The 21,579-nt window shown below is 48.3% G+C and overlaps 1 protein-coding gene across 3 annotated transcripts in view; it reads left to right on the forward strand.

Annotated features, from left to right (window-relative positions):
• The window catches only part of CPNE5 (copine 5), an 89,820-nt gene that overhangs the window by 44,968 nt on the left and 23,273 nt on the right, over positions 1-21,579 (forward strand). For all 3 annotated transcript variants that reach the window (XM_039856107.1, XM_039856108.1, XM_039856109.1), the window contains 2 exons: positions 9,700-9,803; positions 14,554-14,658. In XM_039856107.1, coding sequence (XP_039712041.1) covers positions 9,700-9,803; positions 14,554-14,658 — 209 coding nt within the window. The remainder of the gene's footprint in view (positions 1-9,699; positions 9,804-14,553; positions 14,659-21,579) is intronic.

Below are 21,579 nucleotides of genomic sequence, written 5' to 3' on the forward strand. Positions count from 1 at the left end.
TGGATTTAAGCTGTTCCAGCAGAAGGGGAGGGGGTCCCCTCCTTTCCTGATTGTCAGCTCCTTTTCTTTGGGGCATCTTGGGCTGAGTTCTCTTTCCCCAGAATACTTGCAAGGAAAAGAGACTAATTCCCAGCATCTGGCTGAATTAAAATAATTACATCTGAGAGGCTTTGCTTCTGTCATTCCAGCTCAGCATTCAGTGGGAGGATCAAAGGAAGAGGGAGGAGTCAGAGAGACAGTTTTCGCCAGAGTAGGGCTTCCTGCTCAAGTGAATACATTCTGCTGAAGTAGACAAACCCTCCTTTCATCCGTGGGGATGGCGTGGGCGGACCCCAGCAAAGGATTAGAGTGGACTCCAGCGAGTCACCAGCATGCTTACCAGCATGCTTTAGTAGGTTATAGAAAAGCCTTGCTCATCTAGAATTTAAATACCAAGAAAGTTCCAACAATCAGAATTTGATCCAAAATACTTGTCAGTGGTACTTGATGTTGATGATGATGAGCTTAAGCTCCTGAAGGACTTCTGAATCACCATTTAATTATGCTCAGCGGTAAAACTATTATTCGTATAACAGTGACCAACACTGTTATACGAATAGTCCTCACAATTATACGAGCATAATCCTCACAGTTGACCAAGAGTCTTATGTTTATAGTCTATTGGATTCTCACCCAGGGCCGGAGGCTGGGTGGATGTGAATGACTCTGGTTTACAGATGGAGAGATGTTGATGTAGCCTGCCTAAGATTGTGTGATTCTAGCCCAGGCCTTGAACTCTGAATCCTCAGTGAGTCTTTCCCTCATCCACAGTGAAGCCATGAGCCTTCATGGTTCATGAACATCTATGGGCTTTGTGGTCTTTGTGGGGCCAATAGCCTTAAGCAGGCTTGGTGAGTAGTGGGCTTCCGAAGAGAGGCAGGGGTGCTGTGGATGCAGGAAGCAGGCAGCACCTTGCCCTTGCTTTCCCAGACCTTTAGCTCCCCTTAGGCCTGCTGGGTACCCAGACCTGTCTAACTCTGGAGTCGGGAGTTCCTGGCCAGTGAGCATGTCCTCACTGCCTCCCCAGTCAGGTACCTGCACACGTTGGCAAAAGTGTGGCTCACCCCTCACAAGTGAAGGGAGTTAAAGCCTCACACTGCTGCCTCTGGGGGCCCTTACCCCTTAGGTATCAGCAGCCTGCTCATATATTCATTCATTTCATTTCAGCATATTGCTCTGGCTCAGACCTCGCCCTCACAGAGTTTCCAATTTAGTCTGAGAGACAGAACTGCCAACCAGCAATCAGTACAGCAGTGGTCTTTAACCCTTGTCAGACTCATTGCCTCTTTTTTATAACAAGTATTTTATCATATTCTTTACTATCTGGAAGGAAAATTCATAGATAGTACTTACAAGTGAGGAAATGAGCCCTTGCAGCTACCTGGGGGAAGATGGGTCCAGGCAAAAAGAACAGCTTATGCAAAGACCCTGGGGCAAGGGAGAATGACAACTGATGTCAGAGATGTGAGGTTGTAGAAGGGAGTGGTAGCCAGATTGTATGGACTGCAGCAGTGGAGTTTAGCATTGAATCCCGGTAAAGTTAGAACTCACTGTTCTAAAGACAAACTTCAGGGAGAGCCCAGCATCTCCATGTGGGAGACTAGGGAGGAGTCTTGGGAGGAAGGCAGAAAGATAAGAAGGAAGAGGGAAGGGGAAGTGGGGAAGTGGGGAAGGTTTTCTGAGACTCAGAAGTCTACAGGTTCATGCTGTGGCTAGTACAGATATGTGTCCTGTGTGGTAAATGGCCAGCATTCAAACATTACCCTTTTAAAAGTTAGTTTGTAATTGTTTGGCCTTAGAAATCATTTCTCTGGTTTATAAAAAAGAAAACAAAACAAACATATTTTTCCTGATACTAAAAAAATAACATTCATAATGTACAAGTTGGAAAATACAAAGAATAGAAAGATCACCCAGAGATAATCATTGTTGACATTTTGATGCATTGCCTCCAAGGCTTTTTCCTGCATGTACATGTATGCATTTTTCTTATAATTAGTAGAATGTGGTATCCAGTTTTATTTTGGCAGTAGAATATGGTATCTAGATTTATTTTTTCATGTCATTAGATATTCCTGGAAAACATGTTTAATAGCTGCATGTTATTCCTCTGTTTTGTGGCTGGGCCGTAATTTGTTGACTCTATTCTCTTATAGGAAACAATATAATTAATACTGCAGTGAACATTCTCATAGCTGAATTGTTCCATTTTTCTTTTTTCTTTATTTTCAATTTATTTATTTAAATTAGTTTCAATTATACAGTACATTGGTTAGACATCCATATAGTTCATAAAACGATCCCCCTAATTGCTCCCTCCCTCCCCTGGCCCTCTGCCTAGCCAACATATTAATGCTAACTGCATTCCCTCTGCCATGCTCCCCACCCCCGTGCCCAGCTATCGACTACTAATTTGTACTTCTTTAACTTTTCACCCCATTCTCCCAGCCTCCCTACCCGCCTCCCCTCTGTCCATCACCAAATTGTCCACTATATTTGTGAGTCTGTTTTTGATTAGTTTGTTCTTTTCGTTCCTTAGATTACACATATAAGTGAAATCATATGGTATTTATCTTTCTTTGTCTGACTTATTTCACTCAGCATTAGAACCTCTAGGTCCATCTATGCCATTGCAAATGGTAGGATTTCATTTTTTTTTTTAATGGCTGAGTAATATTCCATTGTATATATGAACTATAATTTCTTTATCTAATTGTCTGTTGATGGGCATTTAGGTTGCTTCCGTATCTTGCCTATTGTAAATTGTGCTGCCATGAATATTGGGGTACTTAGATCTTTACGAATTATTGTTTTGGTTTTCTTTGGATAAATACCCAGAAGTGCAATTGCTGGGTCAAAAGGTATATCCATTTTTAATTTTTTGAGAAACCTCCATACTGCTGTCCATAGTGGCTGTACCAATTTGCAATCCCACCAACAATGTATGAGGGTTCCCTTTTCTCCGCATCCTCGCCAACACTTGCTGTTTTTTGATTTATTGATGATAGCCATTCTGACAGGTGTGAGGTGATATCTCATTGTGGTTTTAATTTGCATCTCTCTGATGATTAGCAACCTTAAGCATCTTTTCATATGTCTATTAGTCATCTGTATCTCCTCTTTGGAGAAGTATCTGTTCAGGTCTTCTGCCCATTTTTTTAATTGGATTGTTCATTTTTCTGTTGTTGAGTTATATAAGTTCTTTATATATTTTGGATATTAACCTCTTATCAGATGTATCATTAGCGAATATATTCTCTCAAACAGTAGGTTGTCTTTTTGTTTTGTTGATGTTTTGTTCCTTTGCTATACAAAAACTTTTTAGTTTGATGTAGTCCCATTTGTTTATTTTTTCTTTTGTTTCCCTTGCCTGAGGAGATATATCTGAAAAGAAATTCCTGTTAGTAATATCAGAGAGTTTACTGCCTATGTTTTCTTCTAGAAGTTTTATGATTTGGGATCTTACATTTAAGTCTTTAGTCCATTTTTAGTCTATTCTTGTATATGGTGTAAGATGATGGTCCAGCTTTTTTTTTCTGCAAGTATCTGTTCAATTTTCCCAACACCATTTATTGAAGAGACTGTCTTTACCCCATTGTATATTCTTACCTCCTTTTTCATATATTAAGTGAACGTATAGGCATGGATTTATTTCTGGGCTCTCTATTCTGTTCAATTGATCAATGTATCTCTTTTTATGCCAGTACCATGCTGTTTTGATTAGTAGTATAGTTTGATATCAGGTAGTGTGATGCCTCCAACTTTGTTCTTTTTTCTCAAGATTGCCATGGCTATTTGGGGTTTTTTTTATGGCTCCATATAAATTTTAGGATTATTTGTTCTAGCTCTCTGAAAAATGCCATTGGTATTTTGATAGGGATTGCATTGAATCTATAGATTGTTTTGGGTAGTATGACCATTTTAACGATGTTGATCTTTCCTACCCCATTTTTTTTGAACTTTAGTTGATGGATTTTGGTTCATATCCCAGACACACAGGCTCAATGAGTGGGAGGGAAAATGGTCAGTCTAGGGTTTTCAGACTCTGAAGGACCAAATCAACAGATGCATAACTCATTGACTTGTTTGAGAAGTCAATCATTAAGATGGTTGAGAAAAACCAGAAGCCCTTGCAGCAGTCACTGCTCACAAAATCACCGCCAATTCTAGACTGTGTTCCCTTCTGCTGGAGTGCTGAACTTGGGCTCTGGATCCAGACCAAATGCCATTATTTACCAGCTGTGTGACGCTGGACAAGTTCCTTGACCTTTCTGTGCCTCACTTTTAAAATTTTTGATATTTAAATTTTTGATATTATATGTATCATGAATTTTTGCATTGATTTTGATTTTGTTTAATTATCACATTAAAGTCTTTATTTTGATTACTGAAATTTTTGGCGCTTCTTAAATTTTGCACTTATGTTATTATTCTTGTTCTTGCCCTGGAGTCTGCCAGCAAGATCTGGGCAGAATAGCCCTGCATTCTCCGCTCCTGGGTGTCACTCCCCTCTCGCAGTTTCAGCCCACCTGCTGACCTCTGGGCCTGACCTGTGACCTCCACAGCCCACTTCTGGGTCTGGGAGAACTAACATGGTAGTATAAGCCAGACCATCTTGGAGAGAAAGGCTGTTTGCTATGGTCTCCCAAGCAGCCTGGTTAACATGCGAAAATATGCAAATTGAGGCAATCCTGCTGTTTTATGTTTTTTAAAAAGATAGGGTGAAAAGGCAGAAATTGCAGGAAATTATATATTGCAGGAGCTGCTTTATTTCTCTGCAGTTGATCCCAGAGATGCTTCTGGTTTGGGAATAGCATTTCATGTGTTCAGAGAGCACCTCCCTCGGGGTAAGGCTGTCAAACAGCAGGGCCTCTGATCCTCAAACAGAGTTTGCTTCTCTGTAATCCTGCTGGGCCAGGCCATCATATTGCCACTTCCTCAGCCTCTTCCTGGGGTCACACATATATTGACCCTCATTTAAGGGGAGCAGTTGAAGCCTTGTTCATATGACGGTTGCATAATTCGGAGCCACCTTCAAAAGCACAGTCTCCAGAAAACTACACGTTTCTAGTCTCAAAGACTCCCCATGGGGTGCACACCCATTCGGGGGAAGTGCACCTTGGTTACAGCCCAGAAATCTCTCTCAAGGTCTGTCTTATCCCCAGGGATTCATCAGTAGCACAATAAGGATTATCATAATGGGCTTTTGGTGAATGTTCTCAGGTCTAGATTGCATTAAGGAGGGCGGATCAGGTTGGGCAACAAAATAAGCCCCTCAACAATACCTCATGCCTTTGCCATCAGTGAGAAAAGAGGTGTGGCTCACTGGTGAATTTTTCTAGTAAGCTGAGATGCAGAGCCAGTCTTTCTTTTCTTTTCTTTTTTTTTTTTTAATTTTAACTAGTTTGCACGGAGGAGGCCTTTCTAAAAAGGATTTCACACTTCTCTGACTTCTCAAACTGAGGCTCTAGAACATAATTAAACTTATCTTCATGATTCGAGGTCATCATTTGGGATCTCAGTTATTAATCTCTGGAGTCAGACTGTCTCATTCCAGCCCCAGCTTCTCTTCTTCCTAGCTGTGTGGCTTCAGGCCAGGGTGTTAACCTCTGTGCCTTAGTTTCCTCGTCTTGGAAATAGGAATAATAATTATACCTACCTCATGGGGTTTTTGAGAGGATTAAATGAACTAATAAATGTAAAAATAGTGCCTGGCACATAATTGGTAGAACTGTATTACATGGCCGTTTTCATAGGTGAACATTGCCAATTTCACGTGGTTCAGCCCAGTAGAAGGTGGCACTCTGCAAGTGCTGGCTCTTATTCTTATAGATGTTCTATGCTAGGCACCGTGGGCTGTTACTTAACATATGCCATCTCCTTTAGTCTTCCCAACAGGCTCATGGGGGCATTATTACTCCATTTACCAGAGAATAACAAGATTCAGGCTAAACTGCTTGTCCTGGGCTGCTCAGCTGGTAGGTTACAGAGCTGGGGTTCCAAGCAGGTGGCCTTGGCTCCTTCGTACTATTCTCACTATCAGGCGTTATGGTGAGACAGCATTCATTTTTTTCTAATATTCCTATTCCCCTTCCTGATCTTGCAGGGTCCTGAGGGATTCTCCAAAGAAGCAAAAATAAGAGCTTTTGCCCCCGGGTTTTGTGGCATCTGTTTTGGTTGTTTCAAATATATGTATTTATTTTATAGTGCAGGTTATCATGTGCCGCTCACCTATGTAGGTTCAGGTATAGGTGCCACACAGGAGACCTCCAGATATGTGGGGTCACACTCAGAGATGCACTGAGCTGTGTCCTGGGGAGACTGAGGGAGCCCTGGATTTCTAGACTGTCCCCTGATTATTAGCCCTCCCCAGCTGCTGCCCCTGTCCCAGTATGCTCCCCATGGTATTGGCACTGAAGCGTAAACTTCCCAGCTTAAAGGAATAGTGGTAGACATCCTATCTAGCACATCACTTTACAGATGAGGAAACTGAGGCTCAGAGAGCTTGAAGGACTGCTGGGGACTAATTAGAACTCAGAACCCTGGGTTTCCTGCTAGGGTTGTACCCACCGCTGTCCTCGCTAGAATCTGGTCCTCTCTCAGTGTTTTCTCATGGCACTGCTGGGTGCTTCTGTTGGGGAGAACCAGCTTTATAGATGTGTGACCTGTACAGTAGTCACACAGGGCCTGTACTTGATTTAATGCTCTGTGTCACTGTCTTGAAATTTCTTAATACTTTTTGAACAAAGGATCCCGTGTTTTCTCTTTTGGGCCCCACAATTTATAGAGCTAGTGCTGGGAGAAGCCCACCAGATCCTAGGCCTACCCCTTTTTCCAGGCCTTGGGGTAGAGCTCCCCAGGGAGGCATTTAATGTGATTCCTCCACCCAGCATGGATGGGATTGGAACTTTATCCTGGGGAGAGACAGTGACTGGCTGGGGATGGACTTAGAAGGCTAGAGATCTCTCTGGAAGGGTGAGAGGGAAAGTCCTGAAGTCTAACCACCTGGGTTACCCACTGTGTGACCCTGGACATTTGACAACCTCTAAAAGCCTCAGTTTCCTCATCTGTAAAAGGAGGAGAGTAGAGGAGTCACTTCATATGGTTGTTATGAGGATTCAATGAAATAATGTATGGAAAGGAAGGCTTTTACGTGATATCTTACAAAGCATCTAATAAGTACTCAATAAATCAGCCATTCTCTTATTCCCGGTCTGAAGTCCTAGATTTCTTAGGAGGCTCTAGGATTCTTCAGGCTTCCAGGCCTTGGAAGCCCCCAGTCTAGCCTCCTTTTCCCACGTGGGTGGGCGATGGTGAGGGATATGATAAAAGCCGTCGTTACCTGGGCACCTCTGTGTGCTGGCTGCAGTGCCTCCCTTCAGGAGGCACTTCAGTCCCAGGTCCCCAGAGTCCAGCCACTTCCTGCCAAACACGCCCTGAATCTAGAGGACACCTGGATTCTCTCTAATCCTGCTGGGCCAGGCCATCATATTGCCACTTCCCCAGCCTCTTCCTGGGGTCACACATATATTGAAGGTTGGTCCATTCACTGACCCTCATTTAAGGGGAGCAGTTGAAGCCTTGTTCATATGACTGTTGCATAATTCGGAGCCACCTTCAAAAGCACAGTCTCCAGAAAACTACACGTGCAGTGCCTCTTTTCTCACTGATGGCAAAGGCATGAGGTATTGTTGAGGGGCTTATTTTGTTGCCCAACCCGATCTGCCCTCCTTAATGCAATCTCTCTAATTGGGAAGCGGTCCTCATGAACTGCAATGTGCTCTCTCAGGGAGGCAGAGGGAATGCTGGGAGAGGCATGACTTTGAAATCAGTTTATACATGTTGGATTTCTGCTCTACCAGTTACCATCTGGTGATCTTGGGCAGATGACGTAGCTTCTCTGATCCCCAGTTTCCTCATTTGTAGAAAAGGGCAAAGGATTATTTTGAAGGCTAAATATGATAAGGATAAAAAGCACTGAGCTTAATAATTGGCCCACACAGATGGTATTTAATAAATGTTTGTTGAATGAATGAACAAACGAATGAATGGGTGAGTGAATGGAGGGATGCTCTGTGTTTGCTGTTGTCAGATGTCCATGAGGGAAGCTGTGTGAGGTGGTGGAGGTGGGGGTGGGGGAGGGACAAAGGCCACACATTGTGTTGGGGGAAGGAGAGAAGTGTCCAAATAATAAAGCTTGCATGCACATGGCACTTGGTGTGAGTCATACACTGCTCTCAGCACTGTACTCCTATTAACTCACTTCGTCCTCACACGAGAATATGAAGTAGGCACTGCCAGTACCCCATTTTACAGATGAGGAAACTGAACACAGAGAGGATGAGTAACTTGCCCTGTGTCCACAGCTAGTAAGGGATGGCGCTGAAGCAGGCAGCCCGGCTCCAGTCACCATGTTCCTAACCTTTATATTGTATCCATTCTCCCAACCTTTGACCACGTCCTTCAAACTTGTGGAAGGCTGCATCTTCATCTCTGCCACCATTTTAGTTCTCATCGAACTAGAGGACACTGATTTCAAGAGACTCACTTTTTCACTGAGAGGAAGAGGGAGCGTGAGAAAGCTGGGTGACTTCCCCACAGGCCCTGGCCAGGTCCTAGGAACTATAGGACAGAGCCCTGAGCTCTGGCCATTTGGCAGCTGATTTGTCAGGATGCAAAACTTTCAGGTTGAAGAGGTCACATGGAGATGGGTGGAGGGAGGACGTGGGGGCATTTCTTCCCAGTGCCCCATCAGCCGCAGAGATAGGGGTTGGGTGCCATGTGAGCGGGGGGTCCAGTGGTCCCCTCCAGGTCATGAGTACCTTCTTTGCGCTCTTAGACTGTGTGTTGGGTCAGGTGGGGCTGTGAACTGATCAAGCGAGTCAGAAACCCAGGGCTCTGTTTGGTGAACTTGGGGGAGTTGTTTCCTGCTCCGAGCCTCAGGCTCCTCACGCGTAGAGTGGGTCATAGTCCCGGCCACGTCTACCTCAGAGAGTTGGGTGGGTGTGAAAGTGATGCTTAAACTTGCATGTCCTCTAGGAACCACACAAATGTGTGACGTAGTGAGGTGATTGGACTGAGCAAGGGCTTTGGGGTTAGTAGGCCAAGCTCAGAGTGGCCTTGGTGTAGTCATTTCGCTTCTTTAAGCCACTCAGTAAAATAGTAGTGAAATTGTGTATATTAACATTGACCACAATGTGTGATGTGCCTGCTGTCTGTTAAGCACTTCACATACTTGATCTCATTCAAACTTGAGGCCCACAGTCCTCTGAGGTGTGTATTGAAATCAGCCCCATGTTATAGAGGGGAAACTGAGGCTCAGAGAGGTTACATCCCTTGCTCGAGGTCACACGACTATAAAGTGGCAGAACCAAGATTCAAACTGGAGCAACCTGCTCCAGAATCCATCCACTTCTCTGTGGGCTGCTCCACTAGACTTGCTGGTGGGGTCATTTGATGAAATGAGACCCTCTGAAGTGTCAGCCTAGGGCTTGGCTCTTATTGGTGCGGGACAAGTGTAAGATGCTGCCCTTTCTAACCTGCTTGGTGCCTGGAATCCTCATGTTTGCCAGGGCTCTGGGGCTGCATTTCCACAGAGATTGGGGTGACCTCCAGTCTTCTCCTCCCTCACACCTCTGTTTTCCTCCCCTCCCCCATCAGGATGTCGCCACAATGCAGTTCTGTGCCAACAAGCTGGACAAGAAAGATTTCTTTGGGAAGTCCGACCCCTTCTTGGTATTCTACAGAAGCAATGAGGATGGAACGTGAGTTCTCTGGCAACACTTCAGCCCCTCTCTGGGGTCAAGGAAGGACGGGTTGTGGTAACTTGCCAGAGGGGTAGCTTAGGTCTACCAACTCCCTTTGCTATCCTGGGGCTCCTGCTCCAGAGAGGGCAGGGGATTGGAACGGAAGTCAGGGCTCCAGGGAGGTGCCCTGGCCACTTGGGTGGGCCCGTGCTGGGGCGGCGGTGGTGGGGGCAGCCTTTTAGCCAGCAGTACCACTCGGAGGGCCTCAGCAATGGTGGGTACTAGGTATGTTGGAGGTAGGGGGAGAAGGCAAAAACAAGGCTAGGGCAGGAATAAGGAGCCCCTCTGCTGGCCCCTTCCTTCTTCCACACAAATCAGTCCATGTCTCCAAGCCCAGTCCTCCTTCACCCACAGCCCTCTGAACACCCTGTTGCTACATGTCCCCCTACTACTGCACAGACAGCATAGCGAATCTGAATGCTTTTCCCTTCCCAGCCCCACCCCTCATCATAGGCTTCATTCAAAATTCTACATGTCTTTAAAGCCTCATGTCCTCCTCTCCTCTCCCTAATCTGGAAGCCGCCCACAATATGATGGAAAAAATATGTTGGCAAATGTAGGTCAGTGTTGTACACAGAGGGGCAGATTTTAGGTTGGAGGTCTGGGGCCTAAGTCCTCCCCACCAACCTGCTGTGTGACCCCAGGCAAGTCGTGCCACCTCTCTGGGCCTGTTTTCTTATCAGTAGAGTGAACCAGTTGAATTAGGTGGTCTCCTTGGTCTCTTTAAGCATCACAGCTCTGGGAAGCTGTGGCCACTTAAGGCTGGGGTTCTGCAGAAGCAGGAATTTATGGGGCCAGGGAGGTTAATTAGAAAAACGCTGCTGGAGAAGGGGAATGTAGAAGTAGGTTTTGAAGGAGGGAAGAAAATGGGTCCAAGGGGGAGGAGCAGGGAAGAATAACAGGCTAGAAAAAAGGCATATGCAAAGTAAGTGTGCCCTGAGCAGAGGCAGAACATGTTCTCCTTAATTCTGAAATTCTAGGTATGAGAGAGAGAGAGACAGAGACAGAGACAGAGAGAGAGACAGAGAGACAGAGAGAGTTATATCAAGAGACAGAGAGACAGTATATATATTGGTGAGAGAGCCATATATCATGACAGAGCAGACAGAGACAGAGAAACAGAGAGAGAGACACAGAGAGAGAGAGAGAGAGAGAGGAGAGAGAGAGAGAGTGCGTGTGTGTGTGTGGTGTGTGTGTGTATTAGAGGGTGGGGGAGCAACAGGGAGGAGGTATGTTTCAGTTCAAGGGAAAACTGATTTTTAAACCTGAAGGTACAAAACAAGGGAAATTAGGTATGCTCATTTGCATAACAAAAGGATTCTTTGTCTCACAAAAGGACTCCCAGCAGTATTTCTTTAAATAATTCTTGTTGACTTTGACTTGACTTGAGGGAGGGAGGAAAAGGCCTGAGCGATGTTCTAGGTGTCCATGACAGTGTCCACTCAGGTCCCCTCCGGAGAGGCAATGCCAGGTCACACTGGGCCTGTCTCAGGTGGGGGCTGGCAGGCTAGGAGAAGGGAGGGGTTTCGGTTTTGGAGCAAGAAAGGGGTGTGTTGCAAAGAGTGTTTGCCAATGATTGTTCTAGCAGAGTGATGTGTAGGATGGATGGGGAGGGGGCGGGTAAGAGGCAGAGACTCGTGACTGACACCGTGAACAGGTGGGAGGTGCTGAGCTAAGGAGAGCTGTGCCTTGGAGATGCAGGGGAGGAAGGGGGCGGGGAGGACGGGGGCAAAAGGGCAGTGTGGAGACCTCGCTCAGCAGAACTTGGGTAGGGACTGAAGTCACAGCCCCCTCCCTGGTAGCGGAGCTTTGGGGAACCCAAAGTGTTGACGATGGCAAGGGAGCTGGTCAGATGGAAGAGGCAATGGGAGTTTATTCGAGGGTGAGTTTCACCTGAAGCGTGTGCTGGATCTCTCCAGTGGGGACACCAGGGAAGCTGGAGAAACCTATCCACAGGTCCCCTGAGACATGGGCCAGTCTGCAGGCACCTTCGAAGGGGCGGGTGCACAGGTCAGAGGCTGAACTGGTGAGAGAAGTGTGGTCACCCCGGGTTTGAGGAGAAGAGAGTGGAAGGTTTGGAAGACAGTTAGGAGGAGGATGGCAGAAAGGTCAGTGGGGGGACCAGGGGAGTGAAGTGTTGAGCCTGCCACGCCAGGAGGGAAAGGGAAAAAAGCATCCACAGAGCGCCCGCTGTGCTCCTGGCACTGTACTTACCTTGTCTTATTTGATCAATCGCTGGTCTGGGAGTAAGAATGTGATGGTGTGGGACAGGACTCCAGCAGGATGCCTGCTGGGCCCAGCCTGGAGGAGCCAATTACTAGCTTGTGTAACTTTAGGCAAGACTCTGACCCAGTGGAACTGAAGGAAATGTTCTGTATCTTGCTGTCCAGGATGGTCGCCATTAAGCACGTGTAGCTGTTGAGCGCTTGAAATGGGGCTAGTGCAACTGAGGAACTGCGTTTTCAATCATTTCATTTTAGTTAACTTAAATGTAAGTGGCCATACGTGGCTAGTGGCTCAAACTGACAGTGCAGCTGTATCCTGTGCAACTCAGTTTTTTGGTGAGCGCGTGGGGGTCATCCTAACACCTCACTCACAGGATTGTTGTGAGGATTAACGAGTTAATATGTGTAGTTAGAACAGGGCCCAGCAGCTACTGTTAGCTACTTTTCTTATCCCCATTTTATAATGAAAGGGGAGCTCAGAGAGAGAAAGTCATTTGCTCAGGGCTGTACAGCTGGTGAGTAGTGTCCCTGGGACTGGAGCCTCCATCTGTCTGACCCCAATGGTTAATGCTTTCCCACGCCACGCCCTGAATGTGTTTCAAATGAATTGAGTCGAGTAGCGAGATGACCTGACCGCAAGGACCATTTTCACCCTGTGGCCTGGTCTGCTATGGCAAATTCAGTAGGGAGTCAAAGAGCCTGTGGATTTGATGGGTTGGGGGGCTTGAGGGAGCTTAAAGAAAGCAGTCTCAGGCCAGAGTCTGACTCAGAGACCGGACTACACAGGGTTCAGGAAGAAACAAGTAGGGAGGAGATCAGGCTAATAGCTAGAAGACCTACCTGGTCAAGAAGTTTGGCTGGCAAGAGAGAGACAGAGAAGGCAGTGGTTTCAAAGGGATGGGGAGGCTGGAGGGTCCTCACAGGTCTGTGCAACTGTTCAGGGCGGGGGAAGGGCTCTGAGCACAGTCAGGACTTCGGCACAGTGTGAACCTCCCTCCCTTCACTACCCATTGCTGCTCCTGATTCTCCCTTCTGCCTCCCTCTGCACCTCAGCCTCTTCTTCCTGCCCTACCTGCCTGCCCTGGCCATGGGCAGCTGTGGTCCCTCCTTTCTCAGTCCCATTCCCGTCATCATCACCAGCTCTGGGTGTGTGGGGAGGTCTCCCACATGCATCTACACTCCAGTGGGTGGGCGAGAAGGAGCAGAGAAGAGAAACGCTGAGCCTTGGTGACAGAAATGACATTTTGACTTGAAAATTGCCGGAGAAGAAATGGCACAGGCTGTGTGGGCATGGGTGGAGCCCAGGTACCTTCCTGGGTGACCTTTCCAAGCTGGGACATAGCTGGGGTGGATGCTGGGAAATCTTGAGGGGCAGCCCCTGGCCCCAGCTCCACTCTGGCTCCTAGCCGCCCCTCTATGTTGCAGAGCAGGTTTCCAAGATGAGGCCAGCCAGGCATGGTACAGGGAGTGGGAAGGGACACTGGATGGGGGCCCAGCTGGAATAAGCCAATTCTGTACTTTCAGTTTATAAAGCAAGCTCCTGGATTCAGACTGGAAGAGCTGAAAGCATCTTAGAGATCACGTCAGCCAGGGGCTTTCATTCTCTGGCTTGAAATGCCAGGGAAAGCTATGGAAACTCTCCTCTGAGAAATACAGTTATTTATTAATTCCAAAAAAGTATTTGGTGAACATTTACTAAATGCCAGGCATTGTTTTGGCTACTAGAGATGTACCAGTGATCAAAGAAGACAAAACCCTTGCCCTTGCAGAACTTAACGTTCTAGTGACAGACCGTAAAGAAAATAAGAAGAAAAATAGACTATGTCAAATGTCAAACGGTGACAGGCGAAATAGAAAAAACAGTATGGAAGGGGACTAGTGATGTCAGAGTCAGGGAGCCAGAGGGTTGTAAATTTTAGATATGGCACTCAGGGCAGGTACTCATGTCAGAGAGATGACATTTGAGTAAAGACCTGAAGGAAGTGAGGAGGTGAGCCATGAACATGGAATCTGGAGAGAGAGTTCTACGAGAAAGAGAACAGCAAGCACCCAATTTCACTGACAGTTTCAGGAATTTACAGACCATTAAAGCCCATCCATCCACATATCCTTGGATCTCAGATGAAGAATATCTGATAGTGGCCAAACCCCTGGGTTTATAGGTGAGGAAACAGAGGCCCAAAGGTGGATGGGCTTGCCCAAAGTGGGGTGGGCCACACAGAGAGCAGGACCCAGAACTGGAATCTCCTGACATCACCACCCCCCTACCACCATCCATGCAGAAGTCTTCTCTGCAGCATCACCAGGAAATGGCCATCTAGTTTCTGCCTGGATGCTGCTAGTGACAGGCAGCTCATTACTTCATGAAGCCATGGTTTCTACTGTCTGGCATCTGCAGAGATTAACATGGCTGGCCCCTTTGTTGACCTGGATTTTGCCTGCCTTGGGTTGGGGCCTGACACCTTCCCTCTCTTCTTCACCAGGTTCACCATTTGCCACAAGACCGAGGTTATGAAAAACACCCTAAACCCAGTCTGGCAAACTTTCTCCATTCCTGTGAGAGCCCTCTGCAATGGGGACTATGATCGGTGAGCTGAGAAAACGCCCCCCGCCCCGCCCCAGCACAGGCGTCCACGACCATGTGGGCAGTCCCCTCAATGTGAGCAGAGCCTTCTGGGGCTGTGTGTGAGTGTCCTCACACAGAGTGGGACTGGTGAGCCTCCACAGCCCTCCCCTCCCCTCCCCGGGCAGTGACTGCCTTCACCTTCTCACAGCCCACGCCCTGCCCCGCCCCTTTCCTCCCAGTCCAGCATCCCCATTGGTGGGAACCTCCCCAGGCTGGGTGGGGGGAGGGGTTGGTGGTGCCTGGGATTCCAGGGAAGCCCAATGGGTGTTGTGATGTCCTGGCCAGGAGCTCAGCAGCCTGTCTTTTCATTGTTCTCACTGGAAGGGCAGGTGGGGGCCGGACAATAGGTGCTAGATATCATATGCAGAGGTGGCCTGATCCCCACCAGCCCCAACTCCTGGCCTATAGACTCTGGGGAGTCAGGATCAACTCTGCCAGCCAAGTTGCCAAAACTGGGGGTGAAGGGTAGAATACAGAGAACTCATGGAACTTTTTGATGTGACATAGCCTACTCTTATTACGTGTTAGCTATCATCATCATCTCATGAGTATAGGTTGTTGAGTGTTGGTTTCTAATTGGCTCTGTGTGACTAAAAAGTACTGTCAATTCTGGGCAAACTTTGACCTGTCTGAGACTCAGTTTCCTTATTGTAAAGTGGGTATTTAAACACCTACCTACCTAATAGGGCTACTTTGAAACTCACGTGACACAACCTACACAAGAAGGCTTTGGTGTACACAAAATATCAAATTCAATATTTCATCCGCAAATGTTTATTTCCTCCCTACCATGTGCCATGCACTGCTCTAGATGCTGGGAAGTCAGCAGAAAACAAAACACAGCCCTCATCCTTCACCCAACTTTGTAGAATTTACAGCTAGTGGGGAAGGCAGACATTAATCTAATAATGATATAAAGAAACACATAATTACAAACTGTGGTAAGTACCGGGGGCGTGGGGGCATGTAAGATGGGAGCTGTAAGGTAGTACTGGTCTGTGTTAAGTCATGGGAATCCAGCCTGGTTTCCTGGTGATTGTTATAGCTGGCGGGCGAGCTGGCAGGGTTGACAGGCAGGGCTGTCTGGCAGCCTTGAGGAAGCTGGGCCTCTGCTGGCCACTCCAACAGGAACATTGGGATGTCCTGGCTGGTAGCATTGGCATGGGCTCCCTGGGGCCCTGCTCACAGGAGTTACGGACAGGGTATGTGTGGTGGGATGAGGGGGGCAGAAATGAGCAGATTAATGAATGGCCTCCAGGCATCCCTGTCTTCCTCCATTTTAGGCTGCTGATCCAGATGAGATGGCACCTTTTCCTGCCTCTTGGCTGGGATAGAAAAGCCACACTCTATTCCACAGGTGGTCACTGAGCACCTACTATGTGCTCATCACTGTGCCTCCAGCTGTGCAGCACTCAAAGGAATGGAGCTTCATTTTTATCTTCAGGGAGCTTATAGTCTGACTGTAGGGAACTCAGATTTGCACACATGTACCAGATAGCTAAGTAATTGTGCAAAATGAGACTGGAGACAGTGTCTGGCTGGGTCCTTGGGTTCTGGAATTAGGGGAATGGGAGGGCAGTAGGGTCTAAAGGAAGACCAAGGAAGGCTGCGAGGTCAGGGGGAGGGTTCAGTTCCTGGGGCTAGGGGTGTGGGAAGAATGGTTGAGATAGAGAGAGATAGAGGGGAAAATTCAAGGTTGGAGAATGGAGAGCATGGCAGTTCAAGTCTTATGCGGTAGAAGGAATTGGGATCTTCAGCCCCACTGACCAGAGGCTGTTGAGGATTTAGCTGATGCCCCACAACCCTGCATTTCTGTAGTGGGGCTTCCCAGGGTCTCAGAACTCAGCCTTGTTAGGGATGGTGAGGAAGGCAGCCAGACTCAGAGGCCTGGGTTCACTCTTCAGCCATTGGAGGAGGTGAGGGTGCAGGTCTTGGGGAAAGCCCAGGCAGGCTCCCATTTCTCCCTCCCAGGCTGAGCCCCAGACTGGGCTCCTTTCAGGATGGTTGGGCAGCTCAGGCCCTTCTCCACAGCCAGGAAGAGATTGACTGTGACATGACTGACAGCAGTATTAATGGAGGGGGCTAGGCATGTCACACTGGCTTGGTAAAAGTAAGCAGGCCTGCCACGCTGAGCCATAGGTTAATCCACAGACCCAACAGCCACTGGGGAGGTGCAGGCGTCTGGAGGCCCTCTCAGGGTGGGGGTCAGATGGGGGAAGAGCCTGTGCAGGGAAAGGAGGGAGGCACCTCCTAAAGCCTCACAGAACATATTCGGTTGAATTCAGCAGCCATATCTCCCATGCCAGCCAGGCTCTGGGCACTGTATTGGGTGCCGTGGGCATGCCGAGCTGTCAGACCCAAGCCTCCCTCTTAAGTTGCTCCCAGACAGGTAATAATAATAATAGCAAAGGCTCCTGTAGCGCCTCCATGGTAAGTTGTATATATGAACGAATTTAATCCTCCCAACAATTAATACCTCCTCTGAAAAAGGTACTAACACTATCCATACTTTCAGGTAAGGAAACTGAGGCCCAGAGAAGTGAAATAACTCACCTATTGTCTTACTGCCAGCCAATGGTAGAGTTAGGATTTGGACCCAGGCAGGCTGGCTCTAGAATCTGTGTTTTAATCCCAACTTTCTGCTGCTGAATAACAGAGACGGGGTGCGAGGCGGGTGTTTGGAGGTGGGGCTCTGTGAGGGCCTTGCTCAGGGGTATGAGGCAGGTCTGCTGTGGCGCTGGAGGTGGAAGGAAGACTCCAGAGGCCTTGACATCTGCCTGGATGTGGGCGTGAAAGAGACAGAGGGATCATTAGGGTTTGGAGCTTAGGGGACGAGAGAAGATGATACCACCGACAGAAACGGGAAGCGTGACAAGGAGCCAGAGTGGGTGGCCGTGGGACAGGCACAATGGTGCTCTATTAAGGAGAGAGGAGGACAGAAGTCTAGTTGTCCCCAGGAGGGGACTGGCAGAAGTCAGGTGTCCGAGGCCCTGGCGGGGATGCCACAGGTCAGGAGCAAGAGAAAGAACAGGAGATGGTTAGAGAGACAGGAGGAGACCAAGAGGAGGGCAGCCGTGGCCAGGGAGCGGAGAGGGGAATTCAAACAGAAGAATCAACTACTATTGTGAAAAAGGGGGCCAGGAAGGTGAGAACCAGAGACCCATTGAAAAGGGGCAGTTTTCTTAGAATGAGGGGATGGAAATCCATTAATATTAATCAGATTACTGAGTCTTTAGGTTAAGGGCCAAATTGTGTCCTAATTGTTTAAATACATTATCTTATTTTGTGAATTTAAATTTCACAGTGACCCTTGAAGGTGGTTACCGGCGACACACCCATTTCACAAATGGGTCACGGAGGACCAGAGCTTACGTAAAATTAGGTGCAAGGAGAAGTTTCATTTCTCCTTTCTAGAAATCACCTCTGGGCTGGCCCTCTGGTTTGGGGTTCCCCTGCATTTGCTGTGTCTCCAGTCCACATGAGGCCAAACCCAAGTGACCTAGCTGAGCAGAGCCGGAGTCAGAGTCAGAAATAGTCCAGCCCTCCAGGGAGGCGAAGTGGGCTGATAACAAGAAGCACTTCCCCTGCCTCCCTTGAAGTCCTCCTATTCTCTCCTGGACCATTCTGTCACTTGAGGATTTGTTCCCATTGTACCAGATTACTTTGAATTGGGCTGCTGTCACTCACTCACACCTTGATGTTGAATGAGTGGATTTTAAGAGGGTGTTAAGGGTGCTGAGTCCTCACCAAAAGAGGGCAGAGGGTTCCCGGGAGTTGGAGCCTCTCACATCTCCAAAACGTACACTTCTCTCTGCTCCCTGGATGAACCAGTTGCTTCTCCTTTGAACCCCGCTCCTTGCTGAGCACCAGGAGGGGTCAGGCCAGTATGCATGACCTCCATTAGGAGTTTCTTACCATCCCCAGCTCACACCTGCAGAAGCTGAACTCAGAGCAGGGAGATGAAGTCACTAGGATTGCACAGTCCCCGCCATCCAGTCTTGCCGCCTGCCCCAGTCATGCCCAATGCTCTTCTTCCTTCCAGAAGCCTCTGGGAGTGTTGGACTGACTGTCAGTTTAGGGCAGACCCCTCAGGGCCTGTCAGTCTTGGGAACTTAAAAGCAGCAGTGAAATGCACTTCCTCCTGCCCAGGAGAGGTTCATTAGGAGGCAGGCCTGCTCGGTGGAGACTATGGGTAGAGCTGCGTGGTGTGCTGGGAGGGAAGCCTAGCATCTTTGCCAGCGTCTTTCATCCCTGCTGGCCTCCTGAGGCTCACACATGCCCACCTCTGTCACTCCGGCCCCAGGAGTCCAGAGACTTACAGGACACTGGCTCCCACAGCCCCAGGCCTGGAGTTGCTACTGACCAGCTGTGTGACTTGGGGAAAGCCACACACTCTGGACTTCCCTTTGTGGTTCTGGAGAAGGAGGGGGTTGATACTATGTGGCCCACTTCACAAAGCTGATAGGAGATCTTAGCCAGCAGACATTTAATAATACTGTTTACAGTACCTAATATATGCTAGGCACTGCTCTCAAAGCTGACAAAAATCTCTGGCCTCACGGAGCTGATATTTCCATGGTGAATGAGAGTTTGGGAGATAGGAACTTGGAGAAAAGGCTTGAGTGTTTTAGATGGAACAGAACATGTGTTCAATGCTGACTGTGTGGATGATGTAGATTTCTCACAGCAGCTGCCAAGTGAGTGTGATGATACCATTTTACGGAGTCTCCAATGGCCAAGCCAGTTGCGCAGGGCCACACAGCTAGTAGCTGGAGAGCTGGAGTTGCCACCCAGGGCTGCCTGTCCGAGAGCCTGCAGCCTTCCCTGTCCACCTCACTGACTCTCAGACTAGGGGCTCCATGTCTTGAGCCTTTTTATGCCAAATAAGATGTTCATTTTGTGGGCAGCAGAGGCCCATTTCATTGTCTCACACCCAGGAGCCCTTTCTCCTGGGTGCTGTCCCCAGAAGTCACAGTTGGTCCAACATGAGCCTTTGTTGGGCCTGTGATAAGAGGTTGAGAGACAAGGTCTGCAGCTCACAGGGGCCACATGAGGTGACCTTGGGCAGCTGCCAGGCCTGGACAGCAACAGAACCGTCAACATAGTAGTCAAAACTATGTCTGGCTTCTGCCACTGCCTTCCCCTGTCTCTGGGCAACATTTTCCTCACCTCCTTCTCCCTCAAGGCTGGAGTTTGCAGCCTTCTAACTAATCAGACCCCCAGGCTGCAGCTATCCCTGGAACCTTGATTGCACAGGAATCTCACACTCAGTGGTCTTGACCTCAGCTACAAGGTCAAATCCTCTGAAGAGCTGTAAACAATTCTTCTGCCCAGGTGTGCCCCAGGCCCATCAGTTCTGAATCTCTGGGGTGAGGCATCGGCATCAGGATTGCTAGAGCCCCCCAGGGGATCCAATGTGCAACCAAGGTTGAAAGCCAGTGCTCTTGTCCAGAGAGCTCAGTGGCAGTGGCTGCACATTAGAATCACCCAAGGGATTTTTTTAAACTACCTGTGCCCAAGTCCTACCCAGACAAATTAAATGAGGCCCACTGGCCATAGGATTGTTAAAAAAAATCTCCCCAATAATTTTTTGGGTATCCAAGGCTGTGGCTGTGACAGGAGCGCTCCTACAGCCTCTAAGCGTGTGGCTCTCATGGATCTAGATGACCTAGGGGCTGGTGTTGTTGGTCCATGGAGAGGCACTCCTTGCTGGGGTCCCTGAAGGTCTCCCACAGAGCTGAAGGGCTCTGGGAAAGGACAGTGAAACTTCAGCATTGTTGGGCAGAGTCCTGGCTCAGACCCTCAGTAGCTGTGTGACTCTGGGCAAGTCACTAGGTGCCCTTAGGGCTCAGTTTCCCCATCTGAAAATGAGGGGTCTGGAGGTCATCACTCCAGAACATACACACCACTTGGGACACCTTTGAACCAGATTCCTGGGCCCTGCCCAGAGCTGCTAAGAACTGAATATGGGGGTCTGTGTGTCTGAAAAGCTCCCTGGTGATCTGTCACACTGCCAGTCTTGGATGCCATTAAGGTCACCTCCAGCCTTGTCATTCCAGGAATTGAAAGTTGCAGAGCTTGTGTACCCAGACTTGGATATCCCTGATTTAAGTACATTTTATATGAAAAACTGTCTGAGTGTGGCCGAATGCTAAAGTGGATAAAAGGGGGCACTTTAATAGAGACCCACTTCTACGTGACAGGCAGGTTTTACAGATATGTCTTTGTAGCTATTATGTAAGACCATTATTATCCCTAACTTAAAACACTGGCTTGTGGCTCAGGGAGCCTAAGGAACATCTCTAGGTCACACAGTTAGGGGCCCAGCATCCAAGTCCACACTCCAGCCTCTTTCCAGCTCACCAAACCACCTTCAGGGGCCTAGATTTTTTTTTTTTCTTTCCACGATAATTCACCTCAGAGAGACACTGTTTTTTCCTTTTCACAAGAATTTAAAGGTTTTCTTTAAATGGTAGGCTTCTATGCTTGCCCTATTTTACATTTTAATAACAAAATTCCAGCTGGTGCACAACCTACTGGGCATTCCTTCATTCCAGAACAGTTTCTGCCCTGATGCTGGCGAATCCACACCCCACCCCCATCCATGCTCCATGGAGGCTCATCTGAAGGGAGACAGCGCCTCCTTCTGGGAGCTCCAGGGCCCCAAGTCTGACTCCTTGGAGGTCTGAGGAGATGAGCTGCAGCCATGGACAAGATGATTTGTTAATGGAAGACGGGCCCAGGCAGCTGCCTCTGCGTGCCCCACTTAGAACTGAGGGCTAGAGACTCCAGCTCCCCACTCTGGCTCCCACCTCCCCAGAGCCTGGGGGACCCTGCAGTGGAACCCTGGGAGCTCCCTGACCTTGGGCATCCCTGGAGGACC

The sequence above is a fragment of the Pteropus medius genome, unplaced genomic scaffold, assembly GCF_902729225.1.
Source record: "Pteropus medius unplaced genomic scaffold, Ma_sr-lr_union100, whole genome shotgun sequence".
In the NCBI taxonomy this organism is placed as follows: Eukaryota; Metazoa; Chordata; class Mammalia; order Chiroptera; family Pteropodidae; genus Pteropus; species Pteropus medius.